This window comes from Pocillopora damicornis, chromosome 3 (assembly GCF_964200805.1).
Source record: "Pocillopora damicornis chromosome 3, jaPocDami1.2, whole genome shotgun sequence".
NCBI lineage: Eukaryota > Metazoa > Cnidaria > Anthozoa > Scleractinia > Pocilloporidae > Pocillopora > Pocillopora damicornis.
In genome coordinates, this window is record NC_142672.1 from 16,332,305 (window position 1) to 16,355,691 (window position 23,387).

The window sequence follows — 23,387 nt, forward strand, 5'->3', positions numbered from 1 at the left end:
TTGGTTAGATTTCCCTAGACGTAATATCTTTGAAATGCGAAGCGAGCGAAAGTGTTCAATTTTCGACCTGTTATGACCCGATTCATCGATTCCAGAGGGTGAAAGCGAAAGGTTCGTTTTTCTCGAAAGTTAAAATACATTTGAGGAAAAAAAATACACAGCCTTTCTTGTCTTACTAGGGTCTACTTGTGTGCAAAAATTGAGACAATTTGAGTTTTTGACTCTTGCCATGAAAATTTCATTTTTGTTTGATTTTTGCACGGATGTCCTCTTAATACAGTCTGGTTGAAAACTTTTACCCTGAAAAAGTATCATGAGTGTTAACGAAGATACTTGATGACTACTGGATGAGTTTTAAGTGATAAGCAGAAATTTAAACATGAGACAATAGTAATCGAGAAGTCTTAGAGTAATTACTTCATATGTTATTTGAAATAAAAAAAAGTCGCAATTAAAAACGCGCTAGCGTGGAGCATAGCCACTGGTTATAACTAAGTCTTATGACTACTGAACAAATTGCTTAATCGAAGATGAGAGAGATAAATATTCACTCAAGTTTTGTCCTAAAGCCAAGTTCGCAATCCTCACTTGAAAGAGAAGCAAGCAGAAGAAAGGCAGAACAAGAAACGAAAAGTTGTGCAAGAACTTTTCCAACAAACGGAAAGTCAGAACGTAGGAATTAAGGAAAAGGGGAAAGGAAAAACATGAATGTTGACGTATCTGAGCTTATCTGTTAAAAAAGTAATATGACGACCGTATCTACTGAAATTCAAACAGACCTTTCTATGCAAGACAAAGAGTAGTTGGAAAACTTAAAAGGAATTATAAGGTGCTGGACTAAAAAAATACGGTCCATTCAAACCTTACTGTGATGCTGGCGAATCTAGACGAAGCCGAGTTTGTTAGATTAATTTTTTTTTTGCACTGAGCCATCATCTTCCGAGGAATTTATAATTTGGGGTCGCTTTTCCCACAAAAATACTTCTCACCCAATCAGCAACGAAGTTTCGGTAGGACTGGATACATTTGTAGGCTGTGGTGTCGAGATTTTTTTTCGAGTCGAAAAAATTTTTTTCTCAAGTCGAGAATTTTTTTTATGGAGTCGAGAATTATTTCTTCGATTCGAACTCTGACAATTAGTCGAGGATTTTATCCTCGAGTTGAGATTTTTTTTTTTTCATAGTCGGAAATTTTTTTATCGAGTCGAGAATACCCGACATACCGTGCCGTCATTTGCCGCCAAAACGATCAAACGATATGGCAGTTTGCAGATCTGTTGGTTACGTAGCCTTTTTATACATCGTTGTCGTTCTTCAAGTTGCTGACGGTAATGTGGAGGACTTGGAGAGGTTTCTGTTGTCTACACAGGATTGCATTTCCTATATAGAACGATGCACAGCTCCTGGAAACGACAGAAATATGGAATGTAAACACGATCGCTTGGAAGGCTTTGTTGAAATAATTGCAGCGTTTTCTTTAGTTCTTGCCAATGTCCAAGGCCTTTTAGAGATAAAAGTGCTGGTTGACGACCTTCCACACTTCTTGCGGGAGTTACTAAACCACATCAGGTATAAAAATGCTGCTTCTTTTCAAGTCAGTGCTAAGTTTCGTAGTGTACCTTACCGCGAAAAAAGTTCACTAGGAAGACCAAAATACAACATTACAGCAGAACGAATTGATGTACTTCGCAGCACTGGTATGCCGTGGGCAGTTATTGCAAAGTGTTCAAGTGTTAGTGCCAGGACTCTGTCTAGAAGAAGAATAGAATTTGGTATTCTTGATTACAGCGAGGTTAATGAAGAGGAACTTGTTTGGAATGTAAAAGATATCTTACGAATAACACCTATCTCAAAAAATCCGGGAAGCATTACAAAGAATCGATCCTGCATAATGCACAGATATGCAATTCAACGACGTCTACATAATGTTAAAAAACAAACCACTAATGGCACATTGACTCAAATCGCAAGTTAATCCACTGGAGGTTTGTTTTGCACGGTTGCATTAAGGGGTATAGTAGAGCAATAGTTTACATAAAGTGTTTCACCAACAACTCGAGTATAGCATTGCAATGCTTCACGGATGGAATACAAGAATTTGGAGTTCCATCACGGGTTAGAAGTGATAGGGGCGCGGAAACGTGAATGTTGCTCGATTTATGATTGATCAGAAGGGGCTAAATAGAGAAAGCTTCATAGCTGGACGCAGCACGCACAATCAAAGGATGCAGAGGCTTTGAGCAGAGGTTAACATTTACATTGATCTATTCATTTTTATGGAAAATACTGGCATTCTTGACGCACATGATGAATTCTTTCAACAAAGCCTTCCAAGCTATTGTGTATATATTCTATATTTCTGTCGTTTCCGGGAGCTGTGCATCGTTCTATATGAGAAATACAATCCTGTATAGACAACAGAAACCTCTCCAAGTCCTCCACAGGACCGTCAGCAATTTGAAGAACGACAACGATTCATAAAAAAGCTACGTAAGCAACAGATCTGCAAACCGGCATGTTGTTTGATCATTTTGGCGGCAAATGACGGCATGACATGTTGGGTATTCTCGACTCGATGAAAAAATTTCGATTCAACAAAAAAATCTCGACTCCAGAAAAAAATCTTCGACTGGTTGTCAGAATTCGACATGAAGAAATTGTTCTCGACTCGGCAAAAATATTCTCGACTCCGCAAAAATATTCTCGACTCGAGGTAAAAATTCTCGACCCGATGAAAAAATTCTCGACTTCTTTTGTCCATTATAGCTTGCCATAGTACTTATCGAGTAGGGATCTACTCTTGCAAAACATTTAAGCCTCTTGCCGTTTTTTTTTTCTCTTTTTTTATTTATTTATTTATTCTCAGCACTAAGGGAATTGTAATAACCTCGCAAAGATTGCACGCAATCGCCTTCGATAGCCGCCATGTTGTTTTACCTGGTATGCAAAATAGCGGCAAAGGTAGGGTACCTCTCTTGAGGGGGTAAGTTTCTAAAGAAACTGTGGTGCTGCGTCGGTGGGAGAGTATAGCAGGTAATTTAGTGTTAACAACTGGGTTGAAAACGTAAATTAGCCACCGTAAAGAGTAAAAAAGCTGACGTTTCGAGCGTTAGCCCTTCGTCAGAGCGATCGCTCTGACGAAGGGCTAACGCTCGAAACGTCAGCTTTTTTACTCTTTACGGTGGCTAATTTACGTTTTCAACCCAGTTGTTAACACTAAATTACCTGCTACCTCTCTTGAGGTACCAGTGGTAAATAAGCTGCTGTAGGATCACGTGACGCATGCAAGACCTCCGCTATTTGGGATTCAAAAATTTCTGGACAGTGAATCCAATAAGCCTGACGACGCCCTGAAAATGTGGCTTCGTAGCACTTATGTTAATTGCTAGTGTTGTTGTGGGAATTAAGGACATGTATCTCCAGTACTTACCAACAGGTAATCCTTTTTCATTGCAGCTGAGCTTGTCTTCGGTTCTTCGAATGTCATTTTCTCGTACTTAATACTCGATGCACGACAAAGCTTTTAATTCTCCATTTGCTGCTGATTCAACAACAGCGCAACGAATTTCCCGTCCCTGTATGTAACTGCCAGGAAAAAAAAGTAAGGAGGAAACGAAATAGAAAATCGTTGAATAGGATTAATTTTTTTAATTGTAAAACGTTCTAAGGCTGCAAAATTACACATAGTCTCTACGCAAGGCGTGTGGTCCCACTCCAATGAATACAAAGGAGGGGTCGAATTATTATGATGGAGTAATCTACTATGTTATAGGAAAGCCCCACAAGTCTGTATTCCGAAAATAGCTTGTTCAAAGTCTAAAGCCTGCTACACTACGCTAGTATGGTACACTAGTAAGATTTGCAGCCTCTTGTTTAGTATCCCGCCAAAACTTACTTCGTACCTCAGAGTGACCCGTTGTTTCTTTTTAACAATTCAAGCCAATTTCACAGGAAAAACGTGAACGACCAAGTCGGGATTGATTTTCGCTTTACCATTTGATTGGTCGAGAGGGTGGTACGATTATGTTTACCAATCACAAAGCATACTGAAGAAAAAAACTAATGTCAACTCGGATTACTTTCGACAAGCAATTAAAATTGCTTTCTTTTAATTCATGCATGTCTCAAACCTCATTGAGAACCATCTGATCTAAGAGCTAACAAGCTTAAGCATTAAGGCTCGTTCAGGAGATGCACAAACTTTTTTCAAAAAAACGTCTGTGAATAAACAGGTTTCCTCGTACTTTGAGTCACTTACAGTCAAATTTACACAAGTACTTTGAATGTTTCCCTGTATTTAAACAAATGCTTTCATCGACAAATCACATTCATCCGATTTTGGATCCGACTTACAGTTTCCTTCATATATAGGCTTGACAACAACTTGGCCTATCGGCTTATCAATATCATCACGGTCAAAACAGCCAAACCATATTCACTCCTACACGCTTCCTCGACTTCAGCACTTACTCAACGACAATACTACCTTTCAATGATCACATGGTCTGAATACGATAACGCATGCTCAATAGCTGCGTTAAGTAATTTGGAGTCTTTCACTAATCGCACTGCTTTGGTGTCTTCTCCTTGACTTGCTTTGACAACACATGGATACCTAACTTGTTCAGACTCTAGAGGGTCACCTGTAGCAAAAGAATTCTCAAAGTCAATCCGATTTAAATTACCAATCATTTTTTATTTGTCGGTGGTGAGTTACTAGCGTCAACAAAGCTTCGTAGACTCATTGTAAAACGGTGTAAAATGGATGCAAATTGATACAATTACTTTTTTAATTCACAGTGATGCTATCAAGAGAGGGAAGACTTGGTAAGGTGTGAGTCGGGTCCAATTTGAAACTGATCTCTTTGCTATAAGTCCGTTTTCCAACACCTTAAGCTACTCAGTATTGTGTACATTTTTTCGTTAGCCAAATGGTTTACTTTTCATTCGTAGGAAATAGCGGAGCACAGAAGCTTGGGAAGGAGTTCAAAAAGGGGTCTAAAAATATTGTTTTCTCTTACAAGAGTGTCGCTTCTACCTTTTTGGTAAATAAATCCATCAGGGCATGAAACATCGCCGCAAGAGACAAAAACACCGCGTGTAATGAGTTTGTCCATGGAAAGATATCGCGATTCCACTGATCCACCCACTAATGGAATATCCAATGCATCAAAGAGCGCCCTGTGGATAAGAAAACGAAAAGCCTCTGTCAGTATTAAAGATAAGAGATCTCTGTATTGTATGGAGGAAACTACTTCAGTCACTATTCTCTTTGATTCATGTAAGGTTACCTTTCTGTTCTCTACAATATTTCTAAAAGTAATGAAGTTTTCTTTCAAATGGAAGGCCATGAAGGCTAATTTGTATACAAACAATGAATGAAAATCATGTGCGCCATTTGGAAAGAGATCTATTTACTGATCCTTTTGCAATATCAAAAGAATCGAAGTGTGCCCTATTACAGAGGCGTAACTAGAACAGTGCGTAAGATCATTAACAGACGTCAAGAATTTAACGTTTGGTAGCGAAACAAACGACTCAATTCGCGTAAACTAACTTGTTCCGTGCAAAACATGAGAATAAACAATTTATAAGAACTCGCAAAATGACGCAAAAGTCGCGGAGTTAGTCATTAAAACCAGACGAGACAAACTACATCAAATTGAAACTAACAAACCCCTCAGTAAGAGATCTGACCTGTAAGTTGTCATTCCTTTTAAACAAACAAAATGGAGTAGAGCCATATCTGGTTGTATCACATGTTTAACGTGTTGCAAGGCGGCAGTGATGTCCATCTTCTTGAGACTGTTTCCTCTTTCCTCCAATTTTGTCAAATCCACGATATCAGAAAGTCTTTCCGCAAATGACCAGGAACCACCTGGTCGCACGAGGGCGTAAACAAAATGATAATCATGTTTTGGAGAATAGAGTTCCTCGTGAAACGAACCCCCATACAGCATGTTTAACTTGAAGCTGAATTTATCCGAGGGTGAACCCAAAACATGTAAAATCTGAAACAATAAGAGATTTTTTAACAGCAAGCCTAACTTAATGTGATTCCTCAGATAACAAAGATGTTGAATAGTTCTTTTAACTTTCCTAAAATGTTTCCCACCAATGTTTGTTTCGAAAATTGCAATGAAAAAGATAGGTCACCGTGCTTGCTTTGTATGTTGCCAATCAAGTTAAAGAAAGGCAACGGGAGGCGACGGGGGGAAAAATTTTTTATAGAAAGGAAATGATGTGCTGTAGGATGCATTTAATCGAAAAAAGGTGACGATGATAGTGGTAATGATTGCCGCGTTTATTCTGCCGAGAAAAAAACGAGAAATGATGAAACGTAATCCACTAAGATTTTAGCCGTTAGGAAGGCTGTGACGACTTGCTTACGCTCAAAACGTCGGAATCATGCACTATTATTCGTTCGTTCAAATGGCAAAATTATCATCAACTATCATCTCGAATTTGAACATGTTCAAATTGCATGATAGTTGATAGCAGTTAGTGACATACTCTATTTTTATTTATAATAAAGTTCGGATATAACGCGTGCTGTCATTGGTTGAAAGAGCGTGCTCTATGAGAGTATAGAGCATAGAGCTGAGCTAAAGCTGTCACGCCATCTGTCAAATTGTACTATGTTCGACCTTTTCCGGGACTTCTTTTTAGCTTTTTTTCCGATAACTGAAAGTGAAATTTCGGAACTGAAGCGAGCCGGCAAGTAGCAACAGAAGAACCAAACAAAGGTTTGTAAACATACCAGGCGCCGTAATTTACGTGATTAAAACTTGAGCAGATGCGAAAATCCAAAAGGAAAAACAAAGTAGACATTTCGAGTTTTAAAGATTTTCACGCTTAGTTAGATTGCAAGCTTACGTACGGTACTAAAAATCAAACACAGCTAACACTTGTATAGTATATAAAGTCCAGTGTTCAAAAACAAAACAGAACAAAACAGAAATGATGAAAAATATAACCAAACTGGCATAACTGTTAAAATTCATACCAATCATGACGGTGTCTGAGCGAATATGATCATGCTGAAGTTCATCGCGGCTCGCTCATCATGGCGATCTCCGGTCATCACGGTAAAGCAAGCCTCAGAAACTACATCGTCCGGCCTTCGAGTGAAAAAATATGAGCTTGCTTTGATATCCTTTCCGAGCCGTTGAGTGGAAAGTCACATCAGTCACTGCAACCGAGTTTTGCGGCGCTGCCATCCCGAGCGATCTTCATGTTCCGGTGAATTCGGCTGTCGTTCATTCAAAAAACACTCGCCTTGAACAGTTTGTTTTCTACCTTGTCATGCGAAAAAACTCACGTGTTTTTATGAGCCATAATTCGGCTGAAGTTCACTGAACATTTCCCTTCAAGATTCTGTATTAGAGACTTAAAAACTTCAAGCAAAAGTGTTAAATTCGACTTGCCGAACTATTTTAGTTTGTATACTAGAATGTGAACTTTGATGGTTTTGAACTTTGATGGTTTGACACTTTTGACAGCTTTAGTCTTGTACAGCCAATCAGAGTATTTGAACCATTCTAACAGGGATTCTGATTGGCTTATTGTAGCGTGCTTTATGAGAGTATAGAGCATGCTGACGACACTGTTGTTCGCTTTGGAAATAAAGTTTGTTTTGGAAATTGAAAGTAATGCTTGGGTACTTTAACGGATCCTTTATTATAAAACAAATAGAGAAGCCTTGACTGTGCTCTGTTCTGTTATTAAGCACTTAGGAAGCGGCTAGAGCACTCAAGAAGTGGGAAGAAACACTCGACTACGTCTCGTGTTTCTCCCTACACTTCTTTCGTGCTCTAGCCGCTTCCTGCGTGCTTTATAACAGAACAGAGCACAGTCAAGGCTTCTCTATTTGTTAAATAATAACGTCTAATTTTGGTTTTTCGCGATTGGAGCCTCAAAACGTACTTAACATCTTAGAGTTGTGCGGTATAGTATTTCAACAAATCAAATGCACTGTTTGCTGTGATGTGGTATTAAGTTGCTTGTCACATAGTTGTGAGCCTTGCTTTGATGCCGCGAACAAGATGTCCTGCAAACCAATCCTTGTTAACCTTGGCTTCACAAAAGCAAAATGAACAAAAAAAAGACGTTCTTCACTGACTCTTATGCTGGGTATTGTTGTGTACCGCAATTACCATACCCCGCGAACTTAGAATCTGCATGATTTTCTTGTATGTCTTCCGTGTGTATTCGTTTGTACAGCTTATTGAGTCATTTTTATCATATCACTCTTGCACTTGTTATCAATTAGGAATGGGGTTATTAAAACCTTAAGTCTTCAATGGTAAAATGACGTCTCTACTTCACAACAGGTTTACAATAAAGCGTTTACCTTTACTGTTTTCTTCATCCTTTGCTTTCGATTAGAGTGTTGTGTGGACGTACCGTCTGCCAAAATTCAAAATATCTGAGTAAATTAGTTACATCACGTAAATAGCCCAAGTTTGCACCCTTGTAGCATGGTTCCCGGGAATGCCCTTTTTGACGTAACAACCTTTCCCGACCCAGTGCCTGAGATGCGCGGTCGATCCAGGTGTTCGGTTAGCAGAACAAAGCGCCACAGTAGCAGCGGCGTGAAAAGGCCTAATTCGTTCAGTTTTATCAATTGAACGCCAAAAACAGGATAGGGGTTTAGGGTTTACGTTAAAGATGACCCATTACTGTGATGCGTTTCGACACTCTGGGTTCATTAGTTGTTCTGCTTTCCTGACTTGAACCGGGTGAAAATGCAAAAAAACTACGAAAAAATTGTTAGTAGCACGTTCGCGAGGGTTGTTACTAAATTGTGGATCAGTAGACCGTAGAACCTCCGAAACCATCGGAACTTGCGGAACCACTAATTTTTTGTAAAAAAAGTGAAGTAAAATAAGAACTAAAAATACCTCAACAATGTTCGAAATTTCGTTTTCGGGTATATAGAGATAACGTTAAAGGGGAAATATGTTATACATATACATATACATATATATATTTAAACATATATACATATATATTTATACATACATACATATATATATATATATGCAGTTATATATATATATATATATATGCAGTTATATATATATATATATATATATATATATATGTTTGTATGCATTTATTGGATCAATATCAGTATCTGGGCAACTGCCCACCTACCCCTCCCTTTACCCAACATTAACCTTAACTTGTTGTCAATTGACTGTTGTTGGGTTAGGGGAGGGGTAGGTGGGCAGTTGCCCAGATACTGATACTGATCCCATTTATTTATTTATTTATTGGGATCAATATTTGTTTCTGGGCAACCGAGCTCGAAATAGGTGACTCGAGCTCGAAAGCCTATCCGAGCTCGAGTCACAACTCGACTAGAAGGATCCTGAGCAACCGAGCTCGATATAAGTGGCTCGAGCTCGAAAGCCCACCCGAGCTCGAGTCACAACCTTTGTAATCGAGCTCGAATCAAATCGAGTTCGATTTGGTAATCGCGCTCGAATCAAATCGAGCTCGTGTCCGACCGAGCTGAATAATATTTGTTCCTGGGCAACCGAGCTCGATATAGATTTTTCTGACAGGGGGAGGGAGGAGGGGGAAGTGCAGATCATGCTCGATATAAGGGGAAGAGATAATATTAAAAACTATGGTGAAGAGAAAAATTTAAAAAAATATTTGGTTTTTCCTGTCTCATGTTTTTTCTTAAGTTTAAAACAGCATTTGGACAGAGAACAATTAATTATTGAATGGTTTCCTCATGCAACCAGTTGGACGATTCTTTTAAACTTTGTTACTCAATCTAGGTTTTAAACGCAGATTAAGAAGTGAGCACCTGGAACGGTTCTTGCGGTCCTAGTCCTTAAGCTTGCAATCACCAGCTTTTTAGACATCTAGATCTAAAATTTTTACACTATACATTGAATTAAAGCTTGCAACAACCAAATTTTTAATGTTAAACTCTAACCACCAGATTTACACGTAAGATTCACATTGTTCATTTTTACAAGTTACTTAAGTGATTAACGGACTTAAGCAAAAATTTGAGTGAGACGAAAAAAAAAGGGGGTTTTTCTAAAGTTTTAAAGAGTCGAATCGCTAGAGTGGGTCGAGTCTTGTTCCACGGAGGAGTGACCGAGAGGCTGGTATCCAAGGAGCAGCGCATCTACACTTTATTGCAGAAGCTCAAAGACGCGACTGGTTAATGAAGTTTGGGATTAACGGACTTAAGCAAAAATTTGAGTTCGCTGCCACTATAAAAAAAACTCGGGAAGCAGGCGAATGTAAAAATTGAAATGTTAACTATTCGGTATCAGTTTTCTTACGACACCGTTATCGAGCTCATTGTAATGCAGGAACTAGGTAAGAACGCTTTCTTACACTGTGTATCGCCCATAAATGGGTTCTCTATTCTTTCTTATTTCGTGGCTGCTAAACTACCGAAAATTACGAAACTTCGTGACCAGATGATGACGCAACTTTTTTGGGTCTTAACCTCTCTTCCCCTCAACCCCTTCCCCGTTAATATGAGAATAATCCAGAATATTTAAAAGAGATATGGTAAGGGATGGGACATTCATTTTATTGTTGAAACAGGTGTATGTTAGTGTCTAACAAAATGCTCTCCTCCTTTGACGTTCCCTTTCTACCACATATTTAAAGATAACTTTCAACATGCCATTGTAAAGTGCACATGTTATTTGCAAAATTTATTAAAATTCATTATTGATAAATACGCATAATTACCAGCTGATTAATCATAACCACTAAATACTTAATGGATAAAAAAACATGAACATAATTAGAATACAAACTATTTTAAACACTTGCATTAATTTTTTAACCCTCTAACCTCTAGAAGGGATAAACATGAAACTTCTCCCCAGAATATCCTTACATAATCCAACAAATAGGTAATGAGAATACTCATGTTTATCAGGTAGAAATTGTCATCTTGATCTAATACCCAATTTGCATAAGCTATCTACAAGGAATTGTGTAGCAGCTTGAGGGGACAATTAAGAAACAGTTTCAAAAGATTGAGAGTTAACTTTTAATTAACAACTGCTCTACATCTGTTGAATGTGATACAGCACAACAACAATAATTTATATTTTTCTTTGATCAAAATTTATAAACATGCATGATTACTTAGTGAGTAATTAAAACCACTAAATACTTAATGAATAACAAACATTAACATAATTAAACAACAAACTAGTTTAAAAACTTGCATTCATTTTTTCACCCTTTGACTCCTAGAAGTGATTAACCCTTTAACTCCCAGATTGAATTTTTAATTCTCCTTACTATCAACCATACAATTCTTATGATGTTAGGTCAGAGAATTTAGTATTGATCAACTAATTAACCCAAAATTAATATTCTTCTTTGGTCTCTTCACTTATCTGGTTGATATTGTATTAATATTGTAGGGAGAAATTCTGTCTGGGTCACTCGTGGCAGTTAAAAGGTTAACAAGAAACTTCTTCCCATAAAATCCTTATGTTATCCAACAAATAGGTAACAAGAATACTCAAATTTATAAACATGCATGATTACTTACTGAGTAATCATAACCACTAAATACCTAATGAATAACAAACATTCACATAATTAAATTACAAACTAGTTTAACCCTTTAACTCTGATCTGATTGTTAATCCTCCCCTGTAGCTGCTACACATTTCCTTGTGAATTAGTTATGAGAACTTGGTGCTAGATCAAGATAGCAGCTTCTACCTGATAAGTTTTAATATTCTCTTTACCTGTTTGCTGGAGAATGTATGGATATTGTAGGTAGAAGTTTTATGTGAATCACCACCGGGAGTTAAAGGGTTAAAAACTTCCATTAATTTTTTCCACCCTTTAACTTCTATAAGTGATTAACAAGTAACTTCTCCCCATAATCTCCTTACATTATCCAACATCTGACTACTTCTTCAACTTCTTCCTTTGGCAGCCAGTTCTTTTTTCCCTTTTTTTCTTTTCCCCTTTGGCATTGATTTCCTTTATTTCTTCTTTTTCTACCTTTTCTCCTTCCTCACCTTCCATGCTGGCATCTTCTCTCCTACATTCTCCATCTTTATCTACTCTTGCGTCTTTTTTCTCTTCGCTCTTTTGCTTCTTCTTTTCTCTTTTCTCTTTCCTTTCCTTTTTTCTTCTTTTTTCCATTCTTCTTTCCTTTTTATAATGGTCTTGGTGGTCTTCATCTGTCAGTAAAAGTGATGATGGTTTAATCCCTTTAACAATCAACTCAGGCATTGGTAATGGATTTTACCACCACGTCATTATTGAGGTGATGCGATAAAGAGCATTTTAAGTCTTCTAAGATAATAATTTTGTTCACAAGTTTTGCTAGAAAACCTACCATAAACCTCATAAAGACAATTCTTACCCTCGACTGTCGTTTGCAGGATTTCCTGTTTGCCTAGTGGCACATTTCCCTTGAAGCAAACCTGCAAAGAAATGAAGGGAAGGGAAGTATGCTGCACAAAATGGATAACATGGTGATGAATAATTCAGCTTATAAGCAAATTCATCTGTACAGCATACCTCCCTCAAACATTTCCACTAAAGTAGATACCATTTGCATTGTCTTGCATGTTAATGTTAATGTTATTGTTAGCTTTTATAACAGTGTTACGCAAGTCAATGCCAATGTGTCATCTTCCATAGGGAATGGTGTATCAAAATTACTCTAGGGGAATTCCCTGCCACTCAAAACAAACATACTTAATAAATCCCTTTCTTCTTAAATTTTCATACCTACCATGCAGCTCATTCAAGTATCTCTGGGAGCACTTGATAATAATTGCGTTGAAGGAATTAATGAAATTCAATAACTAAAAGAGAATTTCCCTGTGAGCCTTTTCCCTGTCAAAGGGGAAAAGTCTGGGCAAACTCTCTGATTGTCTTGTCTCTACAAGAGCCTATTCATTCACCAGAAGGGGGAACATTCTTGCCAATCTTATAGTCAGGAGTGAAACAGTCTTTGTCAGTCTCACCCAGGTGTTACAGCACTAAGGCCTCATCCCTGGTCAAGAGAACAGTCTTGTCCATCTCCCCCAAGTGTCGCGGCACTAAGGCCTCGTCCCTGGTCAGGAGAACAGTCTTGTCAATCTCCCCCAAGTGTCGCGGCACTAAGGCCTCGTCCCTGGTCAGGAGAACAGTCTTGTCAATCTCCCCCAAGTGTCGCGGCACTAGGGCCTCGTCCCTGGTCAGGAGAAGAACAGTCTTGTCAGTCTCCCCCAAGTGTCGCGGCACTAAGGCCTCGTCCCTGGTCAGGAGAACAGTATTGTCAATCTCCCCCAAGTGTTGTGGCACTGAGGCCTCATCCCTGGTCAGGAGAACAGTATTGTCCATCTCCCCCAAGTGTCGCGGCACTAAGGCCTCGTCCCTGGTCAGGAGAACAGTCTTGTCCATCTCCCCCTAGTGTCGCGGCACTGAGGCCTCGTCCCTGGTCAGGAGAACAGTATTGTCAGTCTCCCCCAAGTGTCGCGGCACAAAGGCCTCATCCCTGGTCAGGAGAAGAACAGTCCAGTCAGTCTCCCCCAAGTGTCGCGGCACTAAGGCCTCGTCCCTGGTCAGGAGAACAGTCTTGTCCATCTCCCCCAAGTGTCGCGGCACTGAGGCCTCGTCCCTGGTCAGGAGAACAGTCTTGTCCATCTCCCCCAAGTGTCGCGGCACTGAGGCCTCGTCCCTGGTCAGGAGAAGAACGGTCTTGTCAGTCTCCCCCAAGTGTCACGGCACTAAGGCCTCGTCCCTGGTCAGGAGAACAGTCTTGTCCATCTCCCCCAAGTGTCGCGGCACTGAGGCCTCGTCCCTGGTCAGGAGAAGAACGGTTTTGTCAGTCTCCCCCAAGTGTCACGGCACTAAGGCCTCGTCCCTGGTCAGGAGAATAGTCTTGTCCCTCTCCCCCTACAAGTGTCGTGGCAGTAAGGCATTATCCCTGGTCGGGAAACCGGCCTTGTCAGTCTCCCTTGAGTGTGTTGTGGTTTAGGAGAGAAACAATAGTCATTTGTCAAGTGTAAGGTTTTGTTTGTCTGCCTAAGTTGTTGGATTTGCAAGATTTCCCTTTCCAGGAGAAAATGACGAATCAATTTTTAATTGTGAGGATTTATTTAAATGCAGTCAGGTGATGCTTATCTTGTTCCAGCATGTAATCAATAATAAATTCCAAACTAAGCCCTTAAATGCAGTCAGGTAATGCTTATCTTGTTCCAGCATGTAATTAATAATAAATTCCAAACTAAGCTCTTAATTGAGAACACAGTGTAAAACCAAAAAAGATTCCCTACCTGGTCATCTAGGAGAGCCTTGGCTTCCTCTGGATCCTAAATAGATTTGTGAAGATGTAATTGATATGTTACTGCTGAAATGATTGTTTCGTCTATTAAACCATCTAGCAAAACACCATTTGAAGTATAGGCACTAATTGAATATCGTGTACTGCAATTGAAATTGCGGAGAATATATATTATTCCTAAGTAAAACGTTCGTTTCCTCAGATTGCTCATGCCCAAATTTTCTTCTTTTCTCGTGAAGTTGCAAAGCATCTCGAAGTTGTCGAGCCATGTTACATAATGTGTGGAATACATGAAGTAAGATATGCGTTGTGCCGTATACATGACAAAGAAGATGTGTTCGGTTGTGTCCTCGTGTACCGGTACACTAAGGAACGAAACATTAACGAATGCGTCACAACTCCATGTATGGATATGAAAACAATACGAATTCCCCCGTGTGCCGGTACACCAGGACAGCCCCAGCTTTTCACAGCTAGAATAACAGTAGTGGCCATTACTGGAGTTTTGTTGTGTCTTTACGGACGCTAACAACCTTTGAAACGTTTGATAAATAACTTCGTGACGATTCTGTACCGTGGAAAGAGGTGTAAGATCGCCCAGCACCAATCAAGAATTTCGGAATTTTTTACTCTGATAAATCGAAAAAGACAAGGTACGTTGTTTTAACTGAAGTAAAATTAAAGAACTTAATTAAATCAACGGGTTTATTTGTTTTTCTTAAAGGTTTTGGCGGCTGCAATAATATTTTATTGTCTTATGATGTTATTTCAGTAACAAAGAGGGGAAAATTAGAACCCTACTGGGACTCTTGTTGTGTAAGAAAAAATCAACATAATAGATACAACTTTATGTACGTACCCTCTCGCAGATATCTAGTACCTCCTTGCCCAGAAGGGGATCTTGGTGTTTGACCACGTGCTTTTGTCTCTGCAGGGTAAAATTTAGGGGCACATTCTGTTGTGACCCTGCCCAGTCATACACCTCCTGTTAAGAGATAAATTTCTTTCAAAAATGTCTCTAATGCGAATTGTAACTAGGAAAAATACAAAATAGCATGCAGTGGGCGGGTGCTCCTTTCATTTGGAAAGTGGGTTGCCTTTTAAACTAGAATTAGGGGTCTGGAGCAGCTTTTTTCTTGTCATGTATTGAGGGTACTTCAAATATTCAGTTAAACTGTAAATCAATATAATTCAGTTTTGTTTCCTCTGATCAGGAAGTATTTGTCAATGAAAAGAGGAGATTAATATTTCTAAGTAAGTGACCATGTACATATATAAAATATCTAAATATCTTGAATAAAATGTATTATTGTAAATCCCTAGAAGAGAGAGATGGAAACATTGTGTTTATCATTCCAATTGCTGGTTTTCAGTGTCACGCCATTCAAAATAGATCAAAATAAAAAATAAAAACCGTTCAATCGATTTAGTCTAGAATCTGGAAATAGAAAGAAGCTAGATATGTAAAGACTCTCGCCAAGATTCAGGTCACAGCAATTTTTCTTACGGAAGATATGAGGAGAAACGTTTTTCCCAAATTTATAGAGATTTGTATGGAGCCGCCATGCTGGTGCCCACCTAGATGGGCACCAACATGGCGGCCGGAAACCAGCAGAAACATCTGTCACTGAGTTTTGCTACAAAAGCGTGAATTTATCTCTCTAAGAACTCATAAACGTAACAATAATACTTTATTCTAATACAAGAACTGTTCAGATAGCTGAATTTCCCTAAATAAGTCACCTTTTAAACCAACATAACAGCTCTCTCGCTCGTCATGTAAAGGCCACGTCACGCAAAAGCTTAGAAATTCAAGAGTAGTCTATCACTAAACCAAGAACCCATTTGGAGTGAAAATTTGTCTGAATATTAGTTTTTAGCTGCTCTAATACATCATGAAAGTAAAATCTCAGGAGGATCAATAGTTCTGAAGTCTGAAATTTAGTGACGTCACGTGAAAACCAGCAATAATTGATCCTAAATGTATTCATATTAACCACTCATACACAAGTTACTGTAAATACCTGGAAAAGAGCAGTTGCTTTGAATTTGCGTTTCAGTCGGGTACTGCCATACTGTAGGATTATTGTAATGCCCTCTTTGTCCTCAGGCACTACCCGCTGACCCCTTACCTCTCTTAACTATGAAATTAAAAGGGAAAAACATTTCTTATGTTTTGTTCTGCTGAACTTCGTTGACTTCATTCCAAGTGGAGAGAAGGGGGAATTAAAACACCAAAGAGGTCTGTCGGCCAGAAAATAACTGCAGCAATTATCTAGTAATTTTGAGAGGTTACCTTTACAAGCATTGCTGGAGCTGCTATCTATGGAGTCGTTCTTTTGATTCCAATATTCTCTATTCATAGTGATGTAAACTTTTTACCTAATGTTATTGAAAGATTTTTTTCTTTCTTTTATCTCCTGGTTGGTCTTGTAGTATGTAGGCAATATTGGAAATTATTGTTTTTAAAAAATGAAAAGTTTTGCTCCTACTCATCACCAAAGACACTAGCATGACATTAAATATTTGATGAACACTCCAGGACATACTTCTCTATGTTCATTGGCCTGGTTTTTCTGTTGACATAAACTTATACTTTTATCATTCATCAATGTCAAAACTTTATGAATTTGCTTTAATGGAACGCAACATATTGTAGGGATATGTTAGAGACATTTTAGAGATATGTAATATTATACTATTCACCTCCATATCCATCTTAGTGGTTTGATCCTCCTTTTTATTGCTGACAGAAAAATATAGAACAATTTGCCTCAGTTAGGTACACTTTGAAACCTGGACTGTAAAAGTGGTACATGTAGCATGTTTTTTCTGAAAGTAAGTTAGGTGCTACAAGCAAATTTGGGCCACTGTTTGATTTAATATGGTTCTCTATGACTCGCATATGAGTCATGACAAGTGTCTACTTTATGGGATTAATAATAAAGGAATTTTGTTGTGCTGATTATCTTACCATTTCTTCTTTAAATTCTGAAGGGTCAATTGGCCCTGCTGAATGCAATCTTCAATGTCACCCATGTTGATGTTGGCAAGGGTCTGGCCTAAACAAAACAAGTTATGAACTTTCAAGGAAGAGTGTTTTTCAACATTGCAACTTTTGGTGTTGGCAAGGAAGGTAATCTCAACTACTGCAAAAGATGTTTCCTCTTTTTCCTTGCCAATATCTTGTGTATCATTTTCATTCTTCTGTCAAGTGCATATTGTATTTTCATTGTGATTGCATGCTTAAAAGGGTAAGTGCTGTACTGTGTATGTTTGAAAAGTGCAGTTTACAGAAAATGGTAAATAATGTATGACCAGGACTGGCCTGGCAGAGGTTGGTGCCAGGAAAAAAATCTGACTCTCGTGGTTATTTAGGCCAAACTTTGATATCACTGAAAAAAGAAAGATTTTTACTAAACTCTCTATGATAAAATAGTAGTATCCATCTGCAATTGATGTAAACTACTTGAACAACAAATAACTTGAGAGTAAAATTTTTTAATCAGCTTTGAATGGTAAATCTTTGAGTGAAGTTGTTGGTGATAATATATCAAAACATAGTATACTCGCCACAATGAACAACACCAACTCTTTTTACAGTATATCATTATTCTATTTTATTACATTTACCATAGCATCCAATTTTAAAATGTTTTAATGATGACAACTTTCCAGTAAAACACAATGTAGTTATGTGCAGCTGAGTGCTGCAGAGGGCATCCATTATCTGTAAGGTCTATAATTACTGAAGGGAACCTTTTTTACCTGTCATACTTTTATCATGTTTGTGTGTAAATGTATAGACAATGATCAGATGAAAGCTGACTAAACGGATAATTTTTCTGGCTTTCTTCTTGAATTGCTATACTGCTTAATTCTCTTCAGTGTACACCATCTATACCAAGAATCAGCTTTGGGATAATTGATTTACCTCTTCTAACACTTGCACTCTCCACACATGCCATCCAGTAGTACAGATCAACTGATAATGTTTGGAGCATGCTACAAATTCTGCAGATAGTTAAAAATAGAAACAAAACTGATTTCTTTTAAGGATTTGTTGACAAATGGGAATTATTCTCACTTTGATAACCTGAGTATGGAATTTGATATAAGTTGGAAAATTGTAAAACATGTGCATACTCTAATTGTTGGAGTGTTGTGTCATGTCATGTTTAGTAACATAATGCTATGATTTCTGGAAATGGCTGATATATGACCTGTCTCAGTTTCTGACCAGGAATCCCTTAGCCTTTATTTGAATTTCTAGTACTAGGCAATGAAATTTGAACTTCAAGGTAATGCTGTCTTAATAACTACACTGTAGCCGTACAGGCACAAGATCCTAATTTTATAACAACAAACAGCAAGCAGCTAACCTTCGCACAGGATCAAAATTATCACCCTGTTTTATGATAATTAGCGTAAACATTTTATAATCTCTCTTTGCCTGGAAGCATATCTGCAAAAAAGCAAGCAAGAGAAGCGTTTAATTGAGGAAAATTTGGTTTTTTCAGAGAAATCTACTTTTCCAGTTCTTTAAAAGAATTGAAATGTGTTTGGAAGGAGAGTTTGATTTGAAATTTCTTTGTAATGATAGTGGTCCTTTGTTGCAAATGCTATTAAGAATGCAGAGGAAGGGGTTGGGGCTGGACAATTTATTTTTGGGTATTCTTTGGGGTGTTTTGATTGGGTAGGAGCTTAATGGAAACCTGTTGAAAGCCAAATCACTAAAATTTAAGTCCTATTTCTTCTTTTCCCTCCCTCAGTGAAAGGGAAATTGAAGCATTACTTAGAGCTTTGTGTAGTTTCACTCAAATACCTTGTATGCTTAGAGTAGGGAGCCCATATAACCACATTAGTCGCAACTCTAACATGCACACTAGGTTTTGTAGTTATGGTGTAGCACTTTTCTGTAGCCACATGCAAAGGAAGTGGACAAAAATGTACATGTATGGAACCTTCCACACATATCTTTGCATTTTTCGCATATGTTTAGCACACTAGTAAGACACAGACTTCCATGTATAGTGGAGCTATAATATTCAATACTAGCCTCTTCAAAGGTGAGATTTAAGAAGACAGGTAGGGACTCCAGCACAGCATAGTTTTGGTAAAGTTCCCTCTTGCATAGAAGCTCCTCCACCCTGTCCAGTCTCCCTAATGCCACTAGGGAAGCAAATAACCAAAACAATTGAATTTGTTAAGTGGTACACATAGAACATAGAACCTTGCATAGAACCTCCTCCACCCTGTCCAGTCTCCCTAATGCCACTAGGGAAGCAAATAACCAAAACAATTGAATTTGTTAAGTGGTACACATGAAAGAAAGACATTAAGCTTCAGTGGTCTTAAATTCCTTTATGAATACTTTGACTCAACTCTACAACTACAGTATGCAAAGAAAGTTATGTATGATAGCCCAGGAACAGTGGATTTTCTGATTAGGCTAGTGAATTCTTACTCTCACTTGCCCAATGGATAGGCAGATTTTTTCAAGGTTCGTTCAAATCACATCATTTTGGGCCAGTAAAAATCACTCGAGGGCCAGTACCATGCTAGTCATGGCTTGCCCTTCAGGGCAAGCAGTAAAGTCCACTTTTTTTACAATCTGAACTACCTGAAAAAGAATGAAGCCTGGCAAACTACTGTAAAACCTGTGTTGAAGCATGCATCCTGTGTATCCAATCTACCTTTTCAATTAATGGTACCTTTTCCGAGGTTTTGACGAACAGCTCCCACTGGGCTTAAGTCTTCTTGAAGGACACCAACTACATTTAAATGTTTTCCCATTAGAACATTGAATTTGACCATTATTGATGTATTGTACTGTAAATAATTGTCACCATAAAGCCAGTGCATCAGTCAATGATAGTAAAGATGATATACCAATAAAAATTAAAATATTTATACTAATCCACAAATAAAGTCTGGTTAATATGGCACACATATATAATGATGGTACAATTTATCTCCAATCATAATCCTCACAATTAATCTTAACCAATCAATGGCAAGATATCACAGTTTTTACCTGTTTGAAGGGCATCTGTTCTGACTGAAAGAATAAGTGGGAAGAATGTTAAAATTGTAAATTTTCTTTGAACGTAAAGAATTAAAAACAAATAATGACAACAACCCAGACGAGTGGGTTGTTGTATCAACTGGTAATACCTTGGGGTTGATCATCTGCAAGCCATAACATTTCAGGTAAATCATTATCTTTTGAAATGTATGAACATCAGCACAAATGAATATTGCAATGGACAGTTTAACAAGGAAACAACCTCAACCATTACAAGTTGTTTAGTTTGATGTGATGTTTCGGTAAGGGATGTTTAAACAAGTTCTTGGTATCAGACCATGAGCATAATAGTTTTCATAAATCATTCATGACCTGGAATATGTTAGACAATTAAATTTAAGAAGCTGCAGCCTTAAAATGTTTACACCCACTTACCATCATGCATGGATTGTTGCAGTTGGTCAATCTCTCATGATAATAAACATAAATATTGTTAAGGTGTATGCTGGATATCACTAATTAAAGAACTGCAATTCAAATCAATTGCACTTGTATTTCTTCAATACTGTTATTTTTTTTGTCCTTCGTAGTGTGTGTATGGAAAAAATATTCCTTACCTCCAATTTCTGAAGTGGATGATGTGGTGTTGGGGTGAGCCAATGGAGGAGCAAAGCTGGGTCGGGATGAATGAGGAGCAGGGTTAGGTTGGGCTAGTGGAGGATTGGGGTTAAGTTGGGTAAGTGGAATAGTGGGGTTGGGTTGGGCTAGTGGAGGGGTGTGGTTAGTTTGGGCTGGTGGATGGGTGGGGTTAGGTTGGGCTGGTGGAGGAGTTGGGTTCGTTGGGGCTAGTGGAGGATTGGAGTTAGGTTGGGAAAGTGGAATGGCAGGGTTAGGTTGGGCTAGTGGAGGAGTGGGGCTACTTTGGGCCAGTGGAAGGGTGGAGTCAGGTTGGGCTAGTTGGGCTAGTGGAGGGGTGGGGTTAGTTTGGGCTAGTGAAGGAATGGGGTTAGGTTGGGTTGATGAAGGTACTGGAGTTGATACTGTGGATGTCGAGGTATGTGAGGCTGAAATCAAGAATGAGATTCTTGTCACGAGGGGTCAATCACATATTGCAACTGAGGGACATTTTTCTTGACATAATTGTGAATTTCTGACTGATTGCCTTCAACATGGTCGTTGATTGCTTCGATAGTTTACCTAAATAGGAACATGTTTTCTTTGAAAGTTTTAATTTTTTTAGACAATGAGAGAGTTTAGAACAGTGCACAAATGTAACTTGCTAAAAATTCACAGCAGCAAGAAAACATCTGTACTGGTTTGCCAAGGGGCGTTTGTCTATTGGTAACCAGTGAAATATTTTGAGAGTTGGGATATAAAATGTAGATGGGCTTCAAACTCTATAAGTTGCCAATTTTGAGGATAGATGTCAACAGTAAGGAACTATAACATGTGATGAAAAAAAATTTTTGGAAATGGGGAAGAGACAGCTTCCATGGCATGAAGTGGAGGACATGAGACCAAAAAGGTTCAGCGGAATGAAGAGGACTGAGAAAGAAAGACATCATGCTAATAGTTTTTTGTAATAAAAGTTAAGTCACTTACCTGGATTTGGAAGCCACAGGAAAATTTTCTTTTTCCTTGATCCTTCGAATAATTCCAGTAGCTTCACACCATCTTGGAGGCCAGTCGCAACCTTCGACATGGCATGCCCTCTACAGTATGATGCGAATAACTCTAACCTAGAGTAAGGAAATATTAGGTATTAGTATCACCAATCATAACAATTCATTATATTGTAATTTTGAATTGATTTCCCTCATTTTACTGGAAATTTTCTTAAAACATGGCACTTGCAGAAATCACATATAGGTGGCATTTGTTAGAGAAAGGTAAAGACACTAGAACATACTGTAATCATTGGGGCCAATATTCTTTAAAGACCAGTGTGAAATTTACATTTTATCTGGAAGGGTAACAAATGACTGCAGGATAAATTTTTTTTTTCCTCCTGGAAAAGTTTGGTTTTCACTCTTCCAACCTCTTCATCAAAGTTTATGATAACAGTATTAAAAAGCAAGTTAAGAATGACTGGTTATTTTCAATGATTGTGCAAGCATTGAAATAGCTGAGTAAGCGCGTCTACTATTTAGCAGAGTACATCCGGCGTTCCAAGGTATCACAGAAGGAAAATTAGCGCATGAGCGGAAATAGCATACAAACTAATGACTTGGGTTACTTAATTTACTTTTAAAATTTTGATCATTAAGCGGAAAGGGAGCTTTTAAACGCCTGAACCTTTCACTTGACTCTGAAGATGACTTCCGCTCAGGTTGTCGAAACGTCAGTCACCACTACCGACAACAGTCCTTCTCAGGACTACACTCACCCGGACGATCAAACTACACTATTACAGATAAAGTTATTCTTATTACGGGTATCCAGTCACTTCGCTCCATGGTTATATCGCTCCGAGTCAGTCCGCTTTAGCCAGAAGTTGGATCGCTCCACAAAAAAAGTTACTTCGCTCCATACAAAAGTGCCTCCGCTTCATACGGAAGTAACTTCGCTCGCATCGACATATCGTTTCCAGAAAAAGGGTTTAACCGGTGAAGTGGCTAGGGCCCTTCATGTTGGCAATGACTGCAGAGATGGGTGAACTCATAGCTGTACCAAAAACCTGTTTATAGTAGGTTCTGTTGCATGCAAACTGCGTGGTTTTGAGGCAAAAAGACAGCAGATGAATAATATCCTCCACAGGCAAAGAAGGTCTTTGTCCTAGGGAAGCATCTTTTCTGAGTCTCTCCTCCTCAACCTTAACGGCAAGATCAACTGGGATTTTAGTGAAGAGCGAAACAACGTCGAAAGATACTAATTCTTCACAAGCGTTAAGAGTTTTTTATTGTTTTTTTAGAGGGCACGGTAACGAATCCTGCAATCTGATTGGTTCTTTACCCGGTCAGTATTTTCCTATCTCTGCCCACGGGCCACGGTAACGCTTTCGTGAGTCGCCGTGTACATCTCAACTTTCGTTGCCATTTTTCATAAATATACCTCGTTTCGCCCG

At 38.5% G+C, this 23,387-nt stretch overlaps 3 protein-coding genes and 1 long non-coding RNA gene across 8 annotated transcripts in view; 1 reads left to right on the top strand and 3 right to left on the bottom strand.

The window, feature by feature from the left end:
- LOC149048512 (uncharacterized) overlaps window positions 1-23,387 on the bottom strand; it is a 93,861-nt gene that overhangs the window by 19,202 nt on the left and 51,272 nt on the right. Inside the window, exons 1-3 of one of the 2 annotated variants that reach the window (XM_089198785.1) lie at window positions 11,906-12,035; window positions 9,823-9,886; window positions 8,353-8,408 (exon numbers count right to left, since the gene is read on the bottom strand). In XM_089198785.1, the coding sequence (XP_089054911.1) occupies window positions 8,353-8,408; window positions 9,823-9,880 (114 nt within the window). In that variant the 5' untranslated portion in view covers window positions 9,881-9,886; window positions 11,906-12,035. Of the gene's footprint in view, window positions 1-8,352; window positions 8,409-9,822; window positions 9,887-11,905; window positions 12,036-23,387 lie in introns of those variants that run through there. The other variant, XM_089198786.1, reaches the window with a different exon arrangement.
- Window positions 11,897-19,484, bottom strand: LOC149048514 (uncharacterized). 3 transcript variants are annotated; one of them, XM_089198792.1, is made up of 10 exons: window positions 19,355-19,484; window positions 18,678-18,760; window positions 18,230-18,309; window positions 17,270-17,357; window positions 17,002-17,041; window positions 16,320-16,436; window positions 15,155-15,280; window positions 14,288-14,323; window positions 12,358-12,445; window positions 11,897-12,199 (listed from the first exon to the last, which is right to left on the bottom strand). In XM_089198792.1, exons 2-10 carry the CDS (start codon window positions 18,728-18,730, stop codon window positions 11,922-11,924), a joined length of 906 nt encoding a protein of 301 aa, XP_089054918.1. In that variant the 5' UTR covers window positions 18,731-18,760; window positions 19,355-19,484; the 3' UTR covers window positions 11,897-11,921. The 3 variants fall into 3 exon arrangements, with proteins under 3 accessions (XP_089054918.1, XP_089054919.1, XP_089054920.1); XM_089198793.1 differs by having other exon boundaries at window positions 12,385-12,445; window positions 19,355-19,463; XM_089198794.1 differs by lacking the exons at window positions 11,897-12,199; window positions 12,358-12,445 and adding an exon at window positions 13,210-13,812 and having other exon boundaries at window positions 19,355-19,463.
- LOC149048515 (uncharacterized) lies at window positions 14,639-21,918 on the top strand. The gene is made up of 2 exons (XR_016184528.1): window positions 14,639-14,948; window positions 20,914-21,918. It is a non-coding gene; the product is annotated as an uncharacterized LOC149048515 (long non-coding RNA).
- LOC149048516 (uncharacterized) lies at window positions 19,490-22,054 on the bottom strand. 2 transcript variants are annotated; one of them, XM_089198795.1, is made up of 5 exons: window positions 21,926-22,054; window positions 20,941-21,387; window positions 20,333-20,356; window positions 20,010-20,069; window positions 19,490-19,572 (listed from the first exon to the last, which is right to left on the bottom strand). In XM_089198795.1, the coding sequence occupies exons 1-5, from the start codon at window positions 22,023-22,025 to the stop codon at window positions 19,502-19,504; spliced, it is 702 nt and encodes a 233-aa protein (XP_089054921.1). In that variant the 5' UTR covers window positions 22,026-22,054; the 3' UTR covers window positions 19,490-19,501. The 2 variants fall into 2 exon arrangements, with proteins under 2 accessions (XP_089054921.1, XP_089054922.1); XM_089198796.1 differs by lacking the exons at window positions 19,490-19,572; window positions 20,010-20,069; window positions 20,333-20,356 and adding an exon at window positions 20,457-20,520.

Bases quoted from the DNA above. Each gene is read 5' to 3' on its own strand.
- LOC149048514 (XM_089198792.1), bottom strand. From the start codon at position 18,730: ATGTTTACGCTAATTATCATAAAACAGGGTGATAATTTTGATCCTGTG. The intron at 17,042-17,269 runs GTAAGATAATCA...TTTTTCTGTCAG, and splicing joins CAGAATTTAAAGAAGAAATG to CAATAAAAAGGAGGATCAAA. The intron at 15,281-16,319 runs GTATTTACAGTA...ATCTCTTAACAG, and splicing joins AAGCAACTGCTCTTTTCCAG to GAGGTGTATGACTGGGCAGG.
- LOC149048516 (XM_089198795.1), bottom strand. From the start codon at position 22,025: ATGTCGAAGGTTGCGACTGGCCTCCAAGATGGTGTGAAGCTACTGGAA. The intron at 21,388-21,925 runs GTAAGTGACTTA...TCTTGATTTCAG, and splicing joins CCTGTGGCTTCCAAATCCAG to CCTCACATACCTCGACATCC. The intron at 20,070-20,332 runs GTAAAAACTGTG...ATTTAAATGTAG, and splicing joins AACAGATGCCCTTCAAACAG to TTGGTGTCCTTCAAGAAGAC.